General features: G+C 42.4%; 1 protein-coding gene across 1 annotated transcript; it reads right to left on the reverse strand.

Moving 5' to 3' along the window:
• Window positions 1-412: 412 nt before the first annotated feature.
• On the reverse strand, window positions 413-22,468 carry LOC145341504 (alpha-2-HS-glycoprotein-like). Its single transcript, XM_080186481.1, has 7 exons — window positions 22,271-22,468; window positions 11,675-11,785; window positions 8,638-8,725; window positions 8,333-8,499; window positions 6,476-6,586; window positions 1,245-1,331; window positions 413-700 (listed from the first exon to the last, which is right to left on the reverse strand). The coding sequence occupies exons 1-7, from the start codon at window positions 22,466-22,468 to the stop codon at window positions 413-415; spliced, it is 1,050 nt and encodes a 349-aa protein (XP_080042607.1).
• Window positions 22,469-23,076: the final 608 nt, after the last annotated feature.

A 23,076-nucleotide genomic window follows, 5' to 3' on the forward strand; every position in this document is an offset into this window, starting at 1 on the left:
AATCTAAAAGCTAAGGAGTTTTCATTTTACACTGAATGGAATGAACACAAAAGTGCAGGAACAATCTAATAGTCCTTTAATGCAAAGAGCCTGAGAATGAGGGTAAATTGAATAATGGAAATAATCTATCTGAAAGGGTTATAACAAGAGTGGAGGTATTGGATAACATTATAACTGAATCTGGGAATGGAGTATATTTGAAATTATGAAATTATTGGAGACTGCAGTTTTATTTTGACCTGAATACACATCACTTCTGGTCTTTTTGGAATGTGGGATCCCAAAGAGGCAATTCTCACTTTCAGGTCTGTGCCTTTTGCTGTCAGCTTTAATTAGTAATTTTCAAAATACGGTATGGGTATTCTATCTGCTGCCAATCTCTTGCTGGATTTATTTCAGAGACAGCTCAGATTCAACGAACCATTCCTCCAAAGTGCCTGGCCCTCCCTGGGCACGTATTTCGAGGCACTGGCAGCACTGGGAAGTTAGTCCCACTGCCTGTGCCAATAATAAAACTCAGAGCGCCACGCACTTCTTCCGAGGATTCGATTCTCCTGGGGGTTCCACTTTGAGGATTCAGCTGTTTAATACGACGCAAAGGTTTGATCTGTCTCTTATTTCGTTGCCCTTGTCCTTTCCTTTTGCTGGGTCTTTGCTTGATAGTGCCTGCACCCGCAATCTTAGCTGAACTGACCGCCACCTTTAACAATACAAAGATTATGTCAGCTGTATCATAGAGTTCTTTCAAATCTAACCGCACAACTTAAAGACTGTCACTGACTTGAATTGATATTCAGCCGAGAGTTTTGGTGGCAGAACAAAATGGGAATAGTCTTTTGCAGAGATTGCTCTGGTGGTGGGTTGAAGTTAGCCTTGGCAACAGGGGTCCCACCCATTGGTTGGATAACATGTGGGAGTCCCATGTCTCCTACACTGGGGAAGGCCTGATTGACTGGCCAATGTCGTGCTTTCACTGGGAATCCAGAACTCGGGGAGGATATCCCGTCCAACAAAAGCTCCTTCTGACAAAGTGCTCAGGGGGAGACTTCGGATTGTGGTGGGACACAGGCCATGAGTGATTGATGGCAGAAAGGGGGACATGGTGAGGGGTTCACTTGCTGGAAGTGTGGGACGTTCACTGTCATTTTGACAGTGCATCCATGGAAATTCAATCCCAAAATCTTTGACAACCACTTTGAGATCCATGTTATGAATGTTAATCTGATTCCTTAGTGATTGATTACCTTTGGTCCGTAAAGCTCACAATTCACTTCAACTTCTTCTTTCCCAGAAATGGGTTTATAGACTGATGCGGTGCAGAAGCCCTTGCTCTACAAAAGAAGCAAAGGCAATGGGAAATACTAAGCAAACAAAAGTTAGCAAGGTCCTCTTAAAGTGATTATCTAATTTAAATGTCTTCATTCGGGTTATACATCTAGAAATTAAATACAGAGAACAGGAAGTATTCTTCCACAATCCCACACTGGAAATTGAGCAAAATTTTTCTTTTATTCATTTATGGGATGCTGGTTAGGGCTGCGTTTGTTGTTCATCCCTCGTTATCCTTGGGAAGGTGGTAGTGAGCTGCTTTCTTGAACCACTGCAGTCCCTGAGGTGTAGGTACACCCACAGTGCTGTTAAGGAGAGAGTTCCAGGATCTTGACCCCAGTGACAGTGAAGGAACACCAATATATTTCCAAGTCAGGATAGTGAGTGTCTAGGGGGGGAATCTCCAGATAGTGGTGTTACCGTGTATCAGTTGCTCTTGTCCTTCTAGAAGGGAGCAGTCATGTGTTTGGAAACTACTGACTGAGGAACCTTGGTGATTTCCTGCAATGCATCTTGTGGATTGTAGAACTCCTGTCACTGTTCATTTGTGGTGGAAGGATTGAAGGAAGAAGTACAAACATCCAGCAGACTGCTTTGTCCTAGATGGTGTCAACCTTCTGAGTGTTGCTGGAGCTGCACTCATCCACGCAAGTGGAGAGTATTCCATAACACTTCTGACTTGTATCTTGTAGATGGTGGACATGCTTTGGGAAGTCAGGTGGTGAGTTACTCACTGCAGGATTCCTAGTTTCTGACCCCCCTCTTGTATCCACAGTATTTCTGGCTAGCCCAGTTCAACTTCTGGTCAATGGTAATCCCCAGGAGGTTGATAGAAGGGAATTCAGCAATATTTATACCATTGAATGTCAAGGAGCGATGGTTAGATCCTCTCTTGAAGATGATCATTGACTGGCACTTGTATGATGTAAATCTTACTTGCTACTTGTCAGCCCAAGTCTGGATATTGTCCAGCTCTTGCTGCCTTTGGACATGGATACTTCACTATCTGAGGATTCACAAATAATGCTGTACAATTTACAGTCATCAACGAACATCCCCACTTCTGACCATATGATGGAAGAATGAAGTAGCTGAAGGTGGTTGGGCAGAGGACACTACCCTGAGGAATTACTTCAGTGATGTCCTGGAACTGAGATGATTGAGGCCCAACCACAACAACCGTCTTCCATTGTGCCAGTTATGAGTCCAACCAGCAAGGGCTTCCCCCCTGAATCACATTGAATTCAGTTTTGCTAGGGCTCCTCGATGCCACACTTAGTCAGATGCTGCCTTGATGTCAAGGGCTGTCACTCTCACTTCACCTCTGGATTTCAAATCTTTTGTCCATGTTTGAACCAAGGGTGTAATGCGGTCAGGAGCTGAGTGACGCTGTTGGAACCCAGATTAAGCTTCCATGAGCAGGTTATTGCTGAGAAAGTGTCGCTTGTAGCATTGAAGATGACCTCCTTCCAACAGTTGACTGATGATCGAGAGCAGACAGATGGGGAGATAATTGACTGAACATAAGAAATAGGAGCAGGAGTAGGCCATCTAGCCCTTTGAGCCTGCCCCGCCATTCAACAAGATCTTGGCTGATCTGAAGTGGATCAGTTCCACTTTCCCACTTTCTCCCCATAATCCTTAATTCCCTTGTCTATCAGAAATCTATCTACCCATGACTTAAATATATTCAACGAGGTAGCCTCCACCACTTCAACGGGCAGAGAATTCCAGAGTCTCACCACCCTTTAAGTGAAGAGGTTCCTCCTCAACTCCGATCTAAACTTCCCCCTTATTTTGAGGCTGTGCCCTCTAGTTCTGCTGTCCTTTCTAAGCGGGAAGAATCTCTCTACCTCTACCCTATCTAGCCCCTTCATTATCTTGTAAGTCTCTATAAGATCCCCCCTCAGCCTTCTAAACTCCAACAAGTACAGACCCAGTCTATTCAATCTCTCCTCATAGGCTAACCCCCTCATCTCCGGTATCAGCCTTGTGAACCTTTTCTGCACTCTTCCCAAGGCCAATATATCCTTTCGCAAACGCGGCGACCAAAATTGCACAATGTACTCCAGTTGCAGCCTCACCAGTGCCCTGTACTGTTGCAGCAAGACCTCCCTACTTTTATATTCTATCCCCCTCGCTATAAAGGCCAACATTCCACTCGCCTTCTTGATCACCTGCTGCACCTGCAGACTGGGTCTTTGCGATTCGTGCACAAGGACCCCCAGGTCCCTCTGCACCGTAGCATGCTGCAGCTTTTCGCCCTTTAAATAATAATCCCTCCTACTATTATTTCTGCCAAAGTGGATAACCTCACATTTGCTAACGTTATACTCCATCTACCAGGTCCTCGCCCACTCACTCACTGGATTAGATTTGTCCTGTCTCTTGTGTAAAGGACATAGTCAGTGTTGTTGATGTACTGGAATGACTTGGCGAGGGGTATGGTAAGTTCTTCAGCACAGTTATTAGTACGATTGATGGATAATTGTCTGGGCCCACAGCCTTTGCATTTTCCAGTGCCTTCAGCCATTTCTTCATATCACGTGGAGTGAATTGACTTGGCTGAAGACTGACATCTGATGTGCTGGCCTTTGACATCATTGAGGATGGGGATATGTGTGCGGCCTCTTCCTGCAGTGAGTTGTTTAATTATCCACAATCATTCATGGAGGGATATAACTGCAGTCTTAGATCTGATCATAGAAGCATTTAAAATATATAAAATAGGAGCAGGAGTAGGCCATTCGGCCCTTCAAGCCTGCAGCACCATTCATTATGCTCATGGTTGATCATCTAATTCAATTGCCTGATCCCACCTCCCCCCCATATCTTTGGATCTCCTTCACCCCAAGTGCGATATCTGACTCCTTCTTGAAAACATTCAACGATTTGGCTTCAACTGCTTTCTGTGGTAGCAAATACCCAGAGGCTTACCACTCTCTAGCTGATGAAATTTCTCTTTATCTCAGTCCTAAAAGGCTTACCCCATATCTTTAGACTATGACCCTTGGTTCTGGACACCCACACCATCGGGAAATCCATGACAGACAAGGAACAAAGAGTAGGAATAAATGGGTCTTTTTTCTGAATGGCAGGCAGCAACTAGTGGGGTATCACATGGATCAATGCTAGAACACCAGCTATTCACAATATATGTTAATAATCAAGATGAAGGAACTACAATATCTCCAAATTTGCAGACAACACAAACTATGGCGGGAGGGTGAGCAGTAAGAAGGATGCAGAGTTGCTTCAATGTGTTTTAGACAAGTTGAGTAAGTGGGCAAATGCATAGCAGATGCAGAATAATGTGGATAAATGTGAGGTTATCCACTTTGGTGGCAAAAATCGGAAGGCAGATTATCTGAATGGCCATAAGTTAAGAGAGAGGAATATGCAACAAGACCTGGGTGTCCTCATATAACAGTCACTGAAGGTAAGCATGCAAGTGCAGCAGGCGGTATGAGGATTTGAGTACTGGAGCAGGAATATCTTGCTGCAATTCTACAGTATGCAGTTTTGGTCTCCTTATCTGAGGAAGGATGTTCTTGCAATAGAGAGAGTGCAGTGAAGCTTTATCAGGTTTTTGAAGGGGTAATCAAAAAGATAGATGACAGCAGTGCAGTTGATGTTGTCTATATGGACTTTAGCAAGGCCTTTGACAAGGTACCAACTGGTAGGTTGTTGCATAAGGTTAAATCTCACAGGATCCAGTGTGAGGTAGCCAAATGGATACAAAATTGGCTTGAAGACAAAAGGCAGAGGGTGGTTGCAGAGGGTTGTTTTTCAAACTAGAGGTCTGTGACCAGTGATGTGATTCAGGGATCGGTGCTGGGTCCACTGTTATTTGTCATTTATATTAATGATTTGGATGAGAATATAGGAGGCATGCTAGTAAGTTTGCAGATGACACCAAGATTGGTGGCATAGTGGATAGCGAAGAAAGTTATCTTGGATTGCAATGGGATCTTGATCAATTGGGCCAGTGCGCTGATGAATGACAGATGGTATTTAATTTAGATAAATGCCAGATTGGTAGGTTGAACCAGGGCAGGACTTACTCAGTTAATGGTAGAGTATTAGGGAGGGTTACAGATCAAAGGGCTCTAGGTGTACATGTTTATAGTTCCTTGAAAATGGAATCATAGGTGGACAGAATGGTGAAGAAAGCATTCAGCATGCTTGGTTTCATTGGTCAGAACATTAAATACAGGAGTTGGGACGTCTTGTTGAAGTTATACAAGACATCGGTAAGGGCTCACGTGGAGTACTATGTACAGTTCTAGTCACCCTATTATAGAAAGGATATTATTAAACAAGAAAGAGTGCAGAAAAGATTTACTAGGATGCTACTGGGACTTGATGGTTTGAGTTATAAGGAGGGGTTGGATAGTCTGGGACTTTTTTCTCTGGAGCGTAGAAGACTGAGGGATGGTCTTCTAAAGGTCTATAGAATAATGAGGGGCATAGATCAACTAGATAGTCAATATCTTTTCCCAAATATAAGGGAGTCTAAAACTAGAGGGCATAGGTTTAAGGTGAGAGGGGAGAGATACAAAAGTGTCCAGAGGGGCAATTTTTTCACACAGAGGGTGGTGAGTGTCTGGAACAAGCTGCCAGCAGTATTGGTAGAGGTGGGTACAATTTTGCCTTTTAAAAAAGCATTTAAACAGTTGCATGGGTAAGTTGGGTATAGAGGGATATGGGCCAAATGTGGGCAATTGGGACTAGCTTAAAAAAAGGGCAAAAAGCTGGGCTGTCACAGAGTTGGCTTCCATGCTGTAGACCTCTATGACTCTATTATTCCTGAAATAGTGGGACTGACATATGAGGAGAGATTAAATCAGTTAGCATAATATTCCTTGGAGTTTAAAAGAATGAGAGGGGATCTCATAGGAACCTATGAAGTTCTAAGAGGACTGGACTTTGTAGATATAGGAAGAATGCTTCCGATTGTGGGGGAGTCCAGAACCAGGGGGTCAGAGGCTTAAGATAAGGAAATGAGCATTACCCTGGGCCTCTGGATCACTAGTCCAGCGACAATACTTATATCATTGTGTCGGCGCCTCCCCGTTGTTCTGGCAGAATGTACAATGATGTAAGTATGTATTGCGCCAGGAGGCTGTTTTGCAACAATACTTACACCAGAAGCAAATTCCCTTCTATCCCTTGGGCAATTTTGAAGGTTGGAAGCTTTTGTACATACAGTTTCTCGGATTGCAAATTCAACAAATACTTTCTTCCCCGCCAAAGCCTGAAACAAAACCACATAAAAATATATTTTGGCAGCGAATAACCTACCGGAATAATTGCAGCAGATGATTATCAATCTTTTCATATAAGATATTTGTAATTGTAAAAGAAATATATATTTGTAATTTGTAGAATGTTTAAACGCATGTACCAGTTTGTACTTTTCCATAAGTTGTATATAAGACCATAAAAAATAGGAGCAGGAATAGGCTATTTGATCCCTCAAGCCTGCTTACTATTCAGTAAGATCATAAGACCATAAGACATAGTAGCAGAATTAGGCCACTCGGCCCATCAAATCTGCTCCCCCATTCAATCATGGCTGTTACTTTTCTCATCCCCATTCTATAAGATCATGGTTAATCCGACATTCCTAATTCAAGCTTTGGTTTAATTGCTTAAGGCACAGTCCTTGCCTTGAAGCACGTGGGGTTGGTACGAGGTTTGATCTTGAACTTTGCCTCCAGCCCAGTCATGGATTATAAAGTACTCTCGAACACCTTCCTATACTTCTCTAGAAGTTTATGGATCATGTTCTTGCTGTTAGCCAATTGGATAACTGGTCCCCAGTTGAATTTGACTTTGGCTTAGAAAAATGACCACTTTAAATTCACCCAGTATCTTGTTCGCAGCCAGATAACACTAAAACCTTCCTCCATAAGCAGTTCATGTTTCCATATTTTGTTCAAACGCCTCTATGCCCCTGCATTTGCCCATCATTGGCATTACCAGTTATTAAATCGTAGCACTTTTTTTTAACTTTTCCTCCCCTCTTATTTTCTTTCTTATCTTCCTCAGTAATTTGTATTACTTCTTTTTATTGTTAGTTGGATCTGTAATTTGGATTTTTTTGTAAACTATTTCTTGGTGGCAACTGCATTTCTACTCCCTAAACAAGACTTTACTTGTAATTCCCATTTGGCTTTATTTTATTTGCAGTAGTAGCCCTCCTTTTCAGAATGCACTGCCTCACTCTCTCTCACTTTTATTAATGAGAGCAAGGACCTCCTTGTTGCAGCCTCCACGTGTGAGGTCCTACCAATTGCTAAACAAGAAGCAAACTCTTTTTTATCAAGGCTGTTCATGGTCTTTCTTGCAAAGGAGGTTACTTCAGCCTGTTTCAGAGTCAAGCTGCTGAATTTCCTTCCAACTTCACAGTTAAAACAGAAACTGAGAATCTGGTCAATTTTGGCTTTAAAACCAATCTCGTCGCCAGTTTTTCCTTGTTGTGTATGTGGAATTGTTTCTGACTGACAATAAGGATAAAATATTTCTGATGTGCCACACTCGGCGTTACTTAAACAAACTATTGTAGCTTTATTTACTGAAAATCCCCTGTTGGCTGAAGTCCAACATGGAAGCGAGATGCCTCCGGTGATATCACAACATGTCCTGGTGGCAGAGTGGTTAGCACTGCTGCCTCACAGAGCTAGGGACCCAGGTCACTGTCTGTGTGGAGTTCCCACATTCTCCCCATGTCTGTGTGGGTTTCTCCGGGTGCTCCGGTTTCCTCCCACAGTCTGAAAAACATGCTGGTTAGGTGCATTAGCCATGCTAAATTCTCCCTCAGTGTACCAGAACAGATGCTGGAGTGTGGTGACAAGATGATTTTCACAGTAACTTCATTGTGAGATTAATGTAAGCCAACTTGTGACACTAACAAATAAACTAAATCACACTGAGATGCATTGCTTTACAATACTAAACAGTTAAGCTCTACTAAAAACAAAATGCCTATGATCTTTACCTGAGAGGAAGCTCTTGTTATCTCCTGTACTGCAAAATAGTTTGTTCTGCTGCTATTTCTATTGTATTTTTGTAGTGCCTTCATGACAGATGGATTGACGTCAGTGTGATTTATTGGTATGCGATGTGGACAGCTCGGGCATCGATTCAAAACCATGTCATCTGAATCTTCAAATAAGACAGAAAAAGTAAGTTACCTTCTTATTGAGCCTGCCCATATTGAGCAGTCACACCTTTGTAATTGAATATAAGTGCCAACTCTATCCAGTGTACAATAAAGATCCCATTCCCAGAAATCTGTCCTACCTGGTGATATCAAACACTGGTACTTTTGGACCTGGAGGCGTTGTGTTGTTGGATCAATTTGTAATTGGGCTTTACAGTCACCAGAAATCTATTTGAATAAAAAGAAATATCCCTTGTTAGTTATTTACAGTTTTATTGTCACCTCCATAGCACATTTTCTCAAAATAGAAGAAGAATGAGGGGCCATTGTAACAGGGTGCGATAAAAGTTCTCCTCCTTTATGTTTTGTAAAAATTACCGGCCTCCAGCCAACATACAGCTGACAATTGGTTGTAGCAGGTTGCCTCTTATTAACATCAAATTTTCATCTTTCTCAAGGACTAGACATTTTGCCGATTTTTTAAACTTGATTTTAGGATTGGAATATGTCAAACAATCAGTTCCATGATCTCAGACAAATATAATCTCTTGTATAATCACTGATTATAACGTGGAAAATCAATTGGAGTTCTAGCTCATGAGCATTCTTTATGATGTGGAGATGAAAGTGTTGGACTGGAGTGGACAAGATGAGAGGTCACACGACAATAGGTTATACTCCAATAGGTTTATTTGGAATCACAAGCTTCACTTGACAACGGAGCAGCACTCCAAAAAGCTTGTGATTTCAAATAAACGTGTTGGACAATAAGCTGATGTCATGAAACCTCTCATAGTCATAAAGTCATAGAGGTTTACAGCATGGAAACAGGCCCTTCAGCCCAATTTGTCCACGATACCCCTTATTTTAACACCTAAGCTAGCCCCAGCTGCCTGCATTGGCCCATATCCCTCTATACCCATCTTACCCATGTAACATTTTAAATGCTTTTCAAAAGACAAAATTATACCTGTGTCTACTACTAACTCTGGCAGCTTGTTCCAGACACTCACAAAAGGGTTTCTCGGGACCCTTTTGTATCTATTCCCTCTCTCCTTAAATCTATGCCCCCTAATTTTAGTCTCCCTACCTTTGGGAAAAGATATTGGCTATCTTGCTGATCTATGCTCCTCATTATTTTATCAACCTCTATAAGATCACCCTTAAGTCTCCTACATTCCAAAGAAAAAAGTCCCAGCCTATCCAGCCTCTCCTTATAACTCAAACCATCAAGTCCCAAATGCAACCTAGTAAATCTTTTCTGCACTCTTTCTGGTTTACTAATATCCTTTCTTAATAGAATTACCAGAACTATACACAATATTCCAAGTGTGGCCTTACCAATCTCTTGTACAACTTCAACAAAATGTCCCAACTCCTGTATTCAATGTTCTGACCAATGAAACCAATCATTCTGTCCACCTATGACTCCACTTTCAAGGAGCTATGAACCTGTACCTCCAGATCTCTTTGTCCTATAGCACTCCCCAATGCCCTACCATTACTGAGTAAGTCTAGCCCTGGTTTGATCAACCAAAATGCATCACCTCACATTTGTCTAAATTAAACTCCACCTGCTATTCATCAGCCCACTGGGCCAATTGATCAAGATTCCATTGCATCCTAGATGACCTTCTTCACTGTCCAGTATGCCAGCAATTTTGGTGTCATCTGCGAACTTACTAACCATGCCTACTGAATTCTTATCCAAATCATTAATATAAATGACAAATAACAGTGGACCCAGCACTGATTCCTGAGGCACACAGTCGGTCACAGGCCTCCAGTTTGAAAAACAACCCTCTACAACCACCCTCTGTCTTCTGTCATCAAGCCAATTTTGTATCCATTTGGCTACCTTACCCTGGATCTCATGAGACTTGATCATTATTCAGTGTACTGTATTGACCATCAAGTTAAAAAACAGAGGATCAGAATGAGAGGTGATGCCTCAGTCAAACAGTTAGTCAACATCCACTGTCACAATGCACATGTGACTAATAACCACCTGAGTAAGGTGCTGGAGAATGATCGATATTGTTGCGATCGTCCTTCAGTAAAGTGTCAATTCCTAAAAGAAATGTTGGGGAGAAAATTGATGAGAAACTCCTCCCCCCCTCTTCTATATTACCAACTATTCACTGGTATGAAGATTCACTAGAAACGTAAGAGGATGCAAGAAATGATTACTAACTGTAATAGACTTTAGGTTTTTTTAATGATTGGAAAATACACTGAATTTTGGGGCCCATAGCCCGAGGAACTATTTTGCAGAAGAGCAGGTGAGTAATCTCCTACGTCCTGGCCATATGTATCTCTTGATCAACATCAAAAAAAATCTGATTGCAGTTTGGGGAGCTTACTACATGCAACATTATAATGTTTTCAACAATATAACAATATACTTCAAGTATATAGGCTGTAAAGTGCTTTGGGATGTCCTATGATTATGAAAGGTGTATACATCTGTAAGTAATTCTTTCACACCCAGGAATCAAATAATGGTAGTGGCTAATGTACTTCACTGAGACTGAGGCCAGTACACTTCTAATGATTCAGTTTAATTGATGTTCACTATACCTTTGTGTTGAATGAACTTACCTGTTGGGTTGAGACATCACTGTTAGATCAACCTTCCTCAGACACCGTAACAGTGCAGATCATGAGTGAGCAAGTATTGGAGTGGGTGTTGATTCTGTTGTCTAACAAGATTAGACAGGGTGGAATCAGAAAGGATGTTCCTGATGGTGGGGGAGTGCAGAACTAGGGGTCATAGTTTGAAGATAAGGGTTTTAGGATTGAAGTGAAGAGAAATTTCTTCATCCAGAGGATGGTGAATGTGTGGAATTCACTACTACAGAAAGTAGTTGAAGCCAAAACATTGTGTGATTTCAAGAATAAATTAGATATATCTCTTGGGGCTAAAGAGCTCAAAGGGATATGGGGAAAAATGGATTCAGGATATTGAATCTGATGACCAGCCATGATCAAAATGAATGGCATAGCAGGATCAAAGGGCCAAATGGCCCAGTCCTGCTTCTAGTTTCTATGTTTCTACGTTATATAAGTCCTTTTATAGATGCAGAATTGTACCTCCATATATGTTACCAAGGAAAGTAAAATGCCTTTAAATGTGAATTTTTCAGCCAATATAAAACATTCAAAAGGGAGTCTTACAGCTTCGGGACCTGATCGTATTCCACATTCTGCCGCAGGTTTTGGGTTCAGTGAGTGGCATCTGGTCTCCAATATCTCAAACTCTAAATTAACAGTGGATGCACCTTGTTTCTGAAAGAAAAAAATAGATGAATCACTGAACAAGAACAATCTGGTCACATCTGAGGGACCATTAATAAATGGACAATATCAAAAGCCCTTTGAAATCAGATTGAAACTCCCAAAAAGTAGAAGTTAAGTGAGCAGGCAAAAAATTGGTCGAGTATAATGTTCGAAAATGTGAGGGCTTTGGGAGGAATAGAGAAGCAGAATATTATTTAGATGGAGAGAGTCTGCAGAATGTTGCAGTGCAAAGGGATTTGAACCCCCCCCATACACAAATCACTAAACATAAGCCTGCAGGTACAGCAAGCAATTAGGGAGGCAAATAGAGTGTTGGCCTTCATTATAAGGGGGGTGAAATATAAAAGTAGGGAAGTTTTGTTATAACTGTACAGGGCACTGCTGGGAGAACATCTAGAGCACTGTGTACATGGGCAGAACGATGACACAGTGGTTAGCACTGCTGCCACACAGCGCCAGGGCCTCGGGTTCAATTTCTGGCTTGGGTCACTGTCTGTGCAGAGTCTTCACATTGTCTGTGAGGCTTTCCTCTGGGTGCTCCTGTTTCTTCCCACAATCCAAAAGACGTACTGGTTAGGTGCATTGGCCATGCTAAATTCTCCCTCAGTGTACCCGAACAGGCACTGGAGTGTGGCAACTAGGGGATTTTCACAGTAACTTCATGCAGTGTTAATGTAAACCTACTTATGACACTAATAATTAAACTTTAAACTTTTGGTTTCTTTAGTTAGGGAGGGATACACCTACATTGGAAGAAGTTCAGAGAAAGTTCACTAGGCTAGTCCCTAGTGAAGACTAGCCTTCACTAGGGAGAGATTGATGTTAGGAAAGATTGAACAGGTTGGGACTCATTGCAGTTCAGAAGAATGAGAGGTAATCTTTGCTGAAGTATAAAAAAATCTGATGGAGGTTGACAGGTTAGATACTGAGAGAATATTTCCCCTAATGGGGGAATCTAAAACTAGGGGGCACAGTTTATAAAGAAGGGGGTTCTCATTTAAAATGGAGATCAGGCAGAGTTTCTTTTCTCTCAGGGTGGTTAGAGTTTGGAATTCTCTTCCATGGAGGGCAGTGGAAGCTGGGTAATTGAATATATTCCAAGCTGGATTAGGCAGGTTTTTGACCTAGAAGGGGATCAGACATTTTGGGCAGGATTTTCCAGCCGTGCTACCCTAAGAAGGGAAAATCCTGCCTGAGAGCAATGGACTTTTGCCTGATCCATGTCTCACCCACTGTGGAACGGGCAGGACGGAAAAACTCCGTCCTTTGGTTGGTATGCAGGTGAGCGGAGATAAGGCCATTTGGATCAGCACAATTTTATTGAAAGCAGAGCAGCACTGATGGGCCAAACGGCCTACACCTCTTTCTATTTCTTCTGATCTTAAGTGTTACACTGCAGTTGAATTCCTGACTGCATCTGTTCTATTTTTACAGCACATTTACATTGAGGTACAATTGTAAATATATACGTGTCAGCCAATATGGTATCAGCCTCACTGCAAATGTTGCCCAGCAAACAACGGAGTGATGTATTAATTAGACAGCGGGTGGAATTCAACCCCACCTGTGAGAAGTAGTGTAATTTTTAAGGCTGCAAGAGCTAACAGTACAATCAGCAGTGATGGACGAGTTCAGCAGCATACAGAAAGGGGGAGGCACATGACAGACAGTTAACTAGGTTACACGAAACAGATAACCGCAGTGATGAGATTAAGCGCAAAATGGGAGTTGAGAGAGTGTTAATTGAAGGAATGACACAATACAAGCCATTTACAGTGTTTAAAGTTAACAAGGTTAACAGCCAAATAAGGGGGAATAACACAATACAAGCCATCACAATGTTTGAAAAACAGTATAAAATGTGCTGCAAATCTATGTAAGGTGTGCCTATTTTGACTAGACACCCGGTCTTGCAAGAACGACAAATAAAATCTTGCTCCTTCAGAACTTGACTTGACTAAATTGTTTAACTGTGAGCTGTGTTTCTCACAACTGGGGGCTCGTCCGGGATCCTAACATCCCTGGTAGGGAGGTTGCCGGTGACAACTGGGAAGACGCGTCCCGTTCCAAATTGAATGGTCCCAGGTGTTCATCGGTGGACTTCTCTGCCACTGACTGTTGAGAATCCTAGGAAAGTTGTTCTGAACGAGTAAGTGGGAAACGATAGGCACCGTCGTGTGGTCGGGCAACGCTGCGGACCAAGGTAAGAAAAGTGACTTTTAAGTATTGCCTTGGCGACCGGGTCGTGGTAGGTAAACCATGGGAAGTGGGGGTAGTAGGACAAAGTCCCCCGGGAAAGGTGCTGGGAATCCGCGGAGAAAGGGTGGGGCCCCAGGGAACATCCCTCCAGAAAGTCCTTTGGGACGGATGTTGGAAGAAGGGTGGGGCCCCAGGGAACATCCCTCCAGAAAGTCCGTTGGGAAGGATGTTGGAAGGTTTGGGCACTAGTACTTGTACTAGGGATAAAAACAAGACGACAATGATGAAATATTGTGTTTTGTTTGGGTGAAGGAACCAATCAGGAGTCCGTCCGTCTTCTGGCCAAAGTACGGTTCGGTTGAGGATTGGGTTTGTCAGATTCTTAATAAATATGTGAGACAGAAGCAGCCGGCGTCCCAGGAAGGAATTGATCATGCAAGTTGCTGGATAATGTTAATTTAGGGGCTGCGGGGGAGGTTATGTGATGAGGGAGCAGAGGAAAGTCGAATAAGGGAGGTGCCCCTAGAGGCACTGGAGTTTGTGGATGGGTCACGAAGTATATAGATGGATCAGCATGAATGGGATGGACCTACAATTGGTCTGAGCAGAAAGAGGTAGAGAGAAGTATGTCAGTGGAACTGGGAACCCTGACATGGGCTTTTACTGAGGTGCGGGGAGAACGCTAATAGTGGTTATGTATTTGGAATTGTGCATGACTATATGACTGTTTGAGAGAGAAAGGGATTTGTCACGACATGAGGCACCCGAATCAAACATGGTCAAATTTATTAGAGGCCAGTGAGCTCCCATCAGTAAAGGGTTAAAAAGAGACAAGCAGGCTGACTCTGTATGGTACAGAGAGAGAGAGAGAGAGAGAGAGAGGGTGTAACTGTGTAATTGAGACCCTCATGTGATGTAATAGATATAGCCAAAGTGAATTGCTTTAAGTTTTTAAGTTTACTAAATTATGTAGGGATCGGACAGAAATTTGAATTCTGCCAAGTGGGAAAGGTGGCATTATATTGCATCTTAAAGTTGTGAGGAGAGATAACCATTTAGGCACATAGTAGATTTGATTTTGTACCTGCCTGTGTTGGTTACAAAGGCAGAGCTGTAGAAATAATTAAACATATAGATTGCACATTAGAATGCTTTCAGTATTTCTTCGTGCATCTGTGCTCCAAGTGATGTTTTGTTTTATTGTACCAGAATTGTAAGAAGGTGCAAGGGTCTTGATTTAGTGAGGATATTTAATGGTGATAAAAATAAATCTTATTTTGGATTTTCTGAATCAGGCTTTAGTTAATTAAACTGCTGTACTTTGACTCACAGTTAGTCTCAGAGGTATCTTTACCTACAAGGATTGGTGCTGAAACCTGGGATCTGTTTACGGGTCCGGTTGAATGGCCACAACTGGAGCTCCGGAACAGATTACCAAATTTAAGGGAGTGAATCAGAGTACAGTAGGTGCTCACCTGTGATGAAAAAGTGTGAGTGTGTGTGAGAGGTCTGAGCTGAGCACGTACAGACAAGGAGGCATCTGTCTTTACACCTAGCCCTAGACCAGTTGTTAAGAGGGGTAGCCCCCTACGCAAAGCTCAGGAGTTTGAAGTGGGTGTAAAGGCTAGAGAAGGATGCCTGGGATGTGATGTTCAGACGTGAGTAAGAAAGAAAGCTGGCTTAATAGTGTGAGCTTAAAGGTGTAAGCTCACGAGTGTAAGCGGTGGTACGGAGGGGACTGATCACCCCTGATAGGTATCACCGGACTGTGATAAGAGCGACCTAGGGGTGGGATCCATTTCACCCACTAGATCAACAATGGAAATGATTGGAAAAAAAAGGACAGAACTAAGAAAATTGGAATTCTCTTAGTTTGAATTAATTGAACAGGTTTAAACCAGATTAATTGAACACATCTCAGTCTTGGGTAAAAAAAATATTGGGCTGACGACAAGGAGAAAATTAAAACGTCAGAATCACAGATTAGAGAGTTAGAAAAGAGAAACCAAACAAAGAAAATAGAACATAGAACATTACAGCGCAGAACAGGCCCTTCGGCCCACGATGTTGCGCCGACCAGTTACAAAAACAATGACCCACTAGCCTATACCAATCCCTTTTCGTCCATAAACCTATCCAGAGATCTCTTAAACGCCCCCAAACTAGACGCATTTACAACCGCAGCAGGCAGGGCATTCCAATCCCTCACCACCCACTGGGTAAAGAACCTACCCCTGACATCCGTCCTGTAGCTACCCCCCCTTAATTTAAAGCCATGCCCCCTCGTGCTAGCTTTCTCCATCCGAGGAAAAAGGCTATCACTATCCACCCTATCTAAACCTCTAATCATCTTATATGTTTCAATAAGATCCCCTCTTAGCCGCCTTCTTTCCAACGAAAACAACCCTAAATCCCTCAGTCTCTCCTCATAGGACCTCCCCACCATACCAGGCAACATCCTAGTAAACCTCCTCTGCACCCTCTCCAACGCCTCCACATCCTTCTTGTAATGCGGGGACCAGAACTGCACACAGTACTCCAAGTGCGGCCGCACTAGAGTAGTGTACAGTTGCAACATTACACTGCGACTCCTAAATTCAATCCCCCTACCAATAAACGCCAAGACACCGTACGCCTTCTTAACAACCTTATCTACTTGATTCCCAACTTTCAGGGATCTATGTACACACACACCTAGATCCCTCTGTTCATCCACACTATTCAAAGTCCTCCCGTTAGCCCTATACTCGACACATCTGTTGCTCCTACCAAAGTGAATTACCTCACACTTCTCCGCATTAAATTCCATCCGCCACCTCTCGGCCCAGCTCTGCAACCTATCTAAGTCTCCCTGCAGACTATGACACCCTTCCTCACAATCTACCACACCTCCAATTTTGGTGTCATCAGCAAATTTACTAATCCACCCAACTATACCCTCATCCAGATCATTAATAGCAGTATTGTTAATACATCAGTTAGCTGGACTAATTGAACAAGTAGTCACTTCCACTAAGAAGTGGAGTGGGGATAAAAAAGATTAAGGAATTAGAATTCAGAGTAAGGGAACTGGAGAAACAAAACCTAGTGTTAGAAGACTACTGCAGAGGGACATCACCTCCCTACCCCGGCAGTATTAACAGACGGACAGGAACAGCAAATAGACCCGATAGTCTGGGCAGGGGAAGGAAACCGAGGGGGATTAGACGCTCCTCCTCTGCAAATAAATTTAAAAAAAGGAGAGACGGTGTGTGTTAAGCAATACCCTATACCTTTGCAAGGGAAAAAAGGATTACGGCCAGTAATTGAAGGATTGGTTAGAGATGGACTGTTAGAACCCTGCATGTCCCCTTATAATACCCCTATATTGCCTGTAAAGAAGCCTGAGGGAACGTACCGCCTGGTACAGGACCTAAGGGCCCTGAACCAGATAGTGACGATGCGACACCCCATTGTCCCTAATCCTTATATTTTATTAAGCAAGATTCCTCCTGATCACGGATGGTTCAGTGTAGTGGACCTAAAAGATGCATTTTGGACATGCCCACTGGTGGAAGAAAGTTGAGACTTATTTGCTTTTGAGTGGGAAAATCCTATCACAGGACGGAAACAGCAGTTCAGGTGGACAGTGCTCCCACAGGGGTTCACAGAGTCCCCAAATCTTTTCGGTCAAGTCTTAGAGCAGGTGTTAGAAAGATTTAAAAAGCCTGATGAAATCACGTTACTACAATATGTAGATGACCTACTAGTAACAGGAGGAGGAAAGGAAAAGGTAATAGAAGCCACAAATAGCTTATTGAATTATCTGGGACAACAGGGATTCAGGGTGTCAAAGAAAAAGCTGCAGTACGTAGAGAAGGAAGTTAAATACCTTGGACACCTAATCAGTGAGGGAAGGAGAAGAATAGATCCAGAAAGAATACAAGGAATCCTAGATCTAAATATACTATGGACTAAAAAGGAACTTAGGAGGTTCTTGGGATTAGTAGGATACTGTAGATTGTGGATCAAAGGGTACGCACAGAAAACTAAACAACTATATTTGAAACTGTTAGAAGAAGAACGTAATGTTTTAAAGTGGACAGAGGATCTAAGCTGATAATAGAAACGAAACTCCCTTGGACTAAGTGCTTACCAAAAGCACTTTTGCGTATTTGTACAGCTCCTCGAAAGGATTTGGGTTTATCCCCCTATGAAATGCTATTTGGACTACCTTATATGGGGGCAGTCGGGGAGTTACCGGTTCCTGAAATGAATGATCAATTTGTAAAGAAATATATACTGGGCCTGTCCTCCTCGATATCTTCCCTTAGGAAACAAGGATTATTGTCGCAGACTCCAGCCCTCGACTTCACGGTACATACAATTCAACCAGGAGATTGGGTCCTGGTAAAGTCATGGAAAGAAACTAAGCTGCAACCGGAATGGGAGGAACCATATCAAGCACTCCTAACAACTGAGACAGTAATCAGGACTGCTGAAAAGGGGTGGACACATCATACTATAATCAAGGGACTGGTAAAACCTCCAGATAATTCCAACACGTGGATGGTCAAACTGACTGAAGAACCTTTGAAGCTGAAATTTAAAAGACTCTAAATAATCAATTTTTAGTTGCGGCGTGAGCGCGGGAAAGGAACTGTTTTGAATTAAGTTCTCTCCTAAAAGGTAACGAGAAAGGGATAGAATGGAAGGGGTAACCTGGATAATGCTTTCCTTCCTCTTGTCCAAGAGAGTACTTACAAGTATGGGATATAATTCAGATAAGTTAGAAGAGGACAAGGGAAACACTATGAGCTCAGTTACGGTTCTGGATCTCACTACAACACAGGTAGTAGAGACAGACCTGTGTTCTTTGGTAATATGTGGGGATCTGGTGAGCCAGCGAAAATATTCGGTAGTTATGCCGACGGAAAGTATCCTTGGGGTAAACTCCCTTCCATAATATCCCTTCATCAGAAACATATGCAGCCAAGATCAGAATGCCTAGATAAGGAATACAATCTTATAGGGACCAAATGGACTGAAAAAAAAATAAGCGGTCCAGTCTTAGATCCTAAGAACCTCTCCCGGTACTCCATAGCTGGTGGGCCCTTCTTTACAGGTAACTGGACCAGGGACCAACAATTGCACCAGGCAGTATTTGGAATTAGGGTAAAGGAGGGAGGAAAAGATAGCAAATTGAAATGTTGTTTCCGAATCTATGTAGATAAAAATTTGAAAACACCTGACTAGAATGATAAGGTTCCCCAAAACGACCCAAGGGCAGTAAGAGTGGTCGAAGTAAACAACCTAAAACAAATCCTTGAAATAGAGACTGGGTATGAGGAGACTAATGCCTGGGTAGAATGGGTCAAATACACTGTAAAAAGCTTAAATAAAAGCAATTGCTATGCCTGTGCGTCTGGGAAGCCAGTGGCCCAAATAGTACCCTTCCCTCTGGGATGGAAACGCGACAGAAGAGGTATGGAGTGCATGTTAGCCCTGTATCAAGAAAAGGAAGCATGGGGCAACCCGAACTGCACATCCCTATCCCTGATGTTCCCTCCTGTGGAAGCAAAGAACTTAAAAACTCCCTCTCAGTTTCTCACTGCCGTTGTGAATCACACTTCATGTGTGAACCGACAAAGGGCAGAGTTAACTCATAATATGGGGGAGTTAGAATCATGCTCAGAGGTCAGGAGCATTACAGAGAACGGAATGGGAGGGAACTATTCATCATTGAAAATCCCCAGAGCAGATATATGGTGGTATTGTGGAGGAAGGGTACTGAGGCCAACTCTACCCCCTCAGTGGAAAGGTACATGTGCAATTGTCCAATTGGCTATACCATTTACCCTGGCATTTGAAAAATCAAAAGGATCAGGAAAAACAAGAGATCAGTGATAGGAATTTCTTTTGATGAAAAGATATATCTAGATCCCATAGGAGTGCCTCGGGGAGTTCCAGATGAATTTAAAGCTCGAAATCAGATTACAGCTGGGTTTGAATCCTTGTTTTGGTGGGTAACAATAAATAAGAACGTAGATTGGATAAATTATATAAGATTGGGACGAGCAAGTGAATAGTATGTTAGCCAAACTGGAACAACCTACTCGCGCATATCTGGACTAAACCTGGAAAAAGGGATGCTAGTGAAAAATTACAGACAGTAAAAAGAAAAGGGGGGATTGTGAGAAGTAGTGTAATTTTTAAGGCTGCAAGAGCTAACAGTACAATCAGCAGTGATGGACGAGTTCAGCAGCATACAGAAAGGGGGAGGCACATGACAGACAGTTAACTAGGTTACACGAAACAGATAACCGCAGTGATGAGATTAAGCGCAAAATGGGAGTTGAGAGAGTGTTAATTGAAGGAATGACACAATACAAGCCATTTACAGTGTTTAAAGTTAACAAGGTTAACAGCCAAATAAGGGGGAATAACACAATACAAGCCATCACAATGTTTGAAAAACAGTATAAAATGTGCTGCAAATCTATGTAAGGTGTGCCTATTTTGACTAGACACCCGGTCTTGCAAGAACGACAAATAAAATCTTGCTCCTTCAGAACTTGACTTGACTAAATTGTTTAACTGTGAGCTGTGTTTCTCACACACCTCCCCCCTCCACCAATGCAGCATGCTTCACAGGATCCTCCAGTCCCGCTGCTGTCAATAGGGTTTCCTGTTGTTCGCACCTTCGCTGTGGTGGGGGGTTTGCCGTCGAAATGACTGGAAGATTCCACTAGCCAGAACAGCTGAAACATGATAGTATATCACAGCAATTGCTTCACATAGGAGAAGTTAAGCATGAAAACATTACTGCTACGAAGAAGTTCCTGCTTTATGCCCACTTTCTCCTTCATAATTTGATAATTGAAGTTAATTTCATAACCATAATAATAGATAATCTTGAACTCTGATGATTGCACAGAGGGGAATTTAAGTGTAAACATCCTGTAGAGACTGGACATACAGAACCACAATATTATTAGAGTGCAGAAGAGACCATTTGACCCATCATGACTGCACTAGCTCTCCAAATGAGCATTCTGACTTGGTGTCATTCCTCTGTCTGTATCCTGCACACTGCTTCTGTCCAAATAATCGTTTAATTCCCTCTTGAATGCCTCAATTCAGACAGTGCATTCCAGACCTGAACCACTCGCTGTGTGATAAAGTTTTTTTACCTCACGTTGCATTTGCTTCTTTGCAAATCACTTTAAACCTGTGCCCTCTTGATCTTGATCCTTTTATGAGTGGGAAAAGTTTCCTCTTATCTGCTGTGTCCAGTCCCTCAAGATTTTGAATATTTCTATTAAATCTCCTCTTAGCCTTCTTCTCTCCAAGGAGAACAGTCCCAACATCTCCAATAAATATATTTCATCATTTTAGGAATCATTCTTGTATCATTCGCACTCTCCATTCTAGTCACATTTTTCCAATAGTGTGTCACCCAGAACTGAACACAACACTCCAGCTGCAGTCTAACTATTGTCTTGTATAATTTCAGTAGAACTTCTACGCCCTTGTACTGTCTGCCCTTATTAAAAAAGCCCAGAATATTGTGTGCTTTATTAAAGTTTAAGATTTATTTATTGGTATCACAATTAGGCTTATATTAACACTGCAATGAAGGTATTGTGAAAATCCCCTAGTCGCCACACTCCAGCACCTGTTCAGATACATTGAGGGAAAGTTTAGCATGGCCAATGCACATAACCAGCACGCCTTTCAGACGTGGGAGGAAACTGGAGCACCCAGAGGAAACCCACGCATTCGCAGCAAGAACGTGCAGACTCAGCTTAGACAATGACCCAAGCCAGGAATCGAATCCGGGTCCCTGACGCTATGACGCAGCAGTGCTGTTGCACCCTGCCACCATTAACTGCTCCCTCCAACTGCCCTGCCACTTCCAATGATCTATGCACATATACCCCACAGCTCCCTCTGCTCCTGCACCCCCTCAAAAATTGTACCCCTTATTTTCTATTGCCTCTCCATGTTCTTCCTACCAAAATGCATCACCTCACATTTCATCTCACAGCAGGTCTGCCAGTACTTGTAAAGTGAAAAGGCAGGTGACATTTTAGAAAGGACTCTTTGTCAGACCAGGTAAAAATTTTATTCACTGGGGCTATCCCAATGTTACAGTACTGTAAATAGCCAAACACGGGATCATTTAAATCCTGTTGTAAGATAATGTTAGTTTTCAAAGTTCTTTGTTTCTCTTCCAACTCTGGTTCCATGGCAAATTAAATAATTTCAGTTTTACATCCCTTTTGTACTCACCCCTCTGCCTTCTTGAGCATTTTCGATTTTGTTCAGCACATACTTATATCCTCCTGGCTGATTGGCATTGATGTGTTCCACAGCCAGTTCTGCTGCATTTACTACCCGTGGCTCACTGCAGGAAAGGGCTCGGTAAGGGGCTGCAGGTGAGGGCTGGAAGAGCTGAGTGCTGACTACCAGAACAATCAACAGCTTCATACTGTATGAGAGCTGCAATAAAGGGATTGTACTGTGTTTGAAAGACAACACAAATGGTATCCTGAATATGGGAAGCTCACACCAGCAGTGGGAAAGGGACTTTCACTGCAACTGGGGAGATGCCATTTGTTCACTTTCTTGTCTAAATGCTGTTTGATTTCAGATCACGCATTTGACCATGGGAAAAATAAACATGTCAAAGCAAAGATAAAAATTGATGAAATCAAAGAGAATTCAATGACACAGCAACTTGTAAAACAAAGTTCATTTGAATCACACATTCAGTAGTGCAGTACTATAGTTAGTACTGTTGTTAGTACTGCAGTTAGTACTTTAGTTAGTACTGTAGTTAGTACTGCAGTTAGTACTGTAGTTAGTACTCAGTACTGAATTTAATACTGAAGTTAGTACTGCAGATAGTACTATAGTTAGTACCGTAGTTAGTGCTGTTGTTAGTACTGCAGTTAGTACTTTAGTTAGTACTGTAGTTAGTACTGCAGTTAGTACTGTAATTAACACTGTAATTAGTGCTGAAGTTAATACTGCAGTTGGTACTGCAGTTAGTGCTGCGGTTAGTATTGTCATTAGTACTGTAGTTAGTACTGCAG

Source organism: Carcharhinus amblyrhynchos, chromosome 3, assembly GCF_965287045.1.
Source record: "Carcharhinus amblyrhynchos chromosome 3, sCarAmb.v2.hapA, whole genome shotgun sequence".
NCBI lineage: Eukaryota > Metazoa > Chordata > Chondrichthyes > Carcharhiniformes > Carcharhinidae > Carcharhinus > Carcharhinus amblyrhynchos.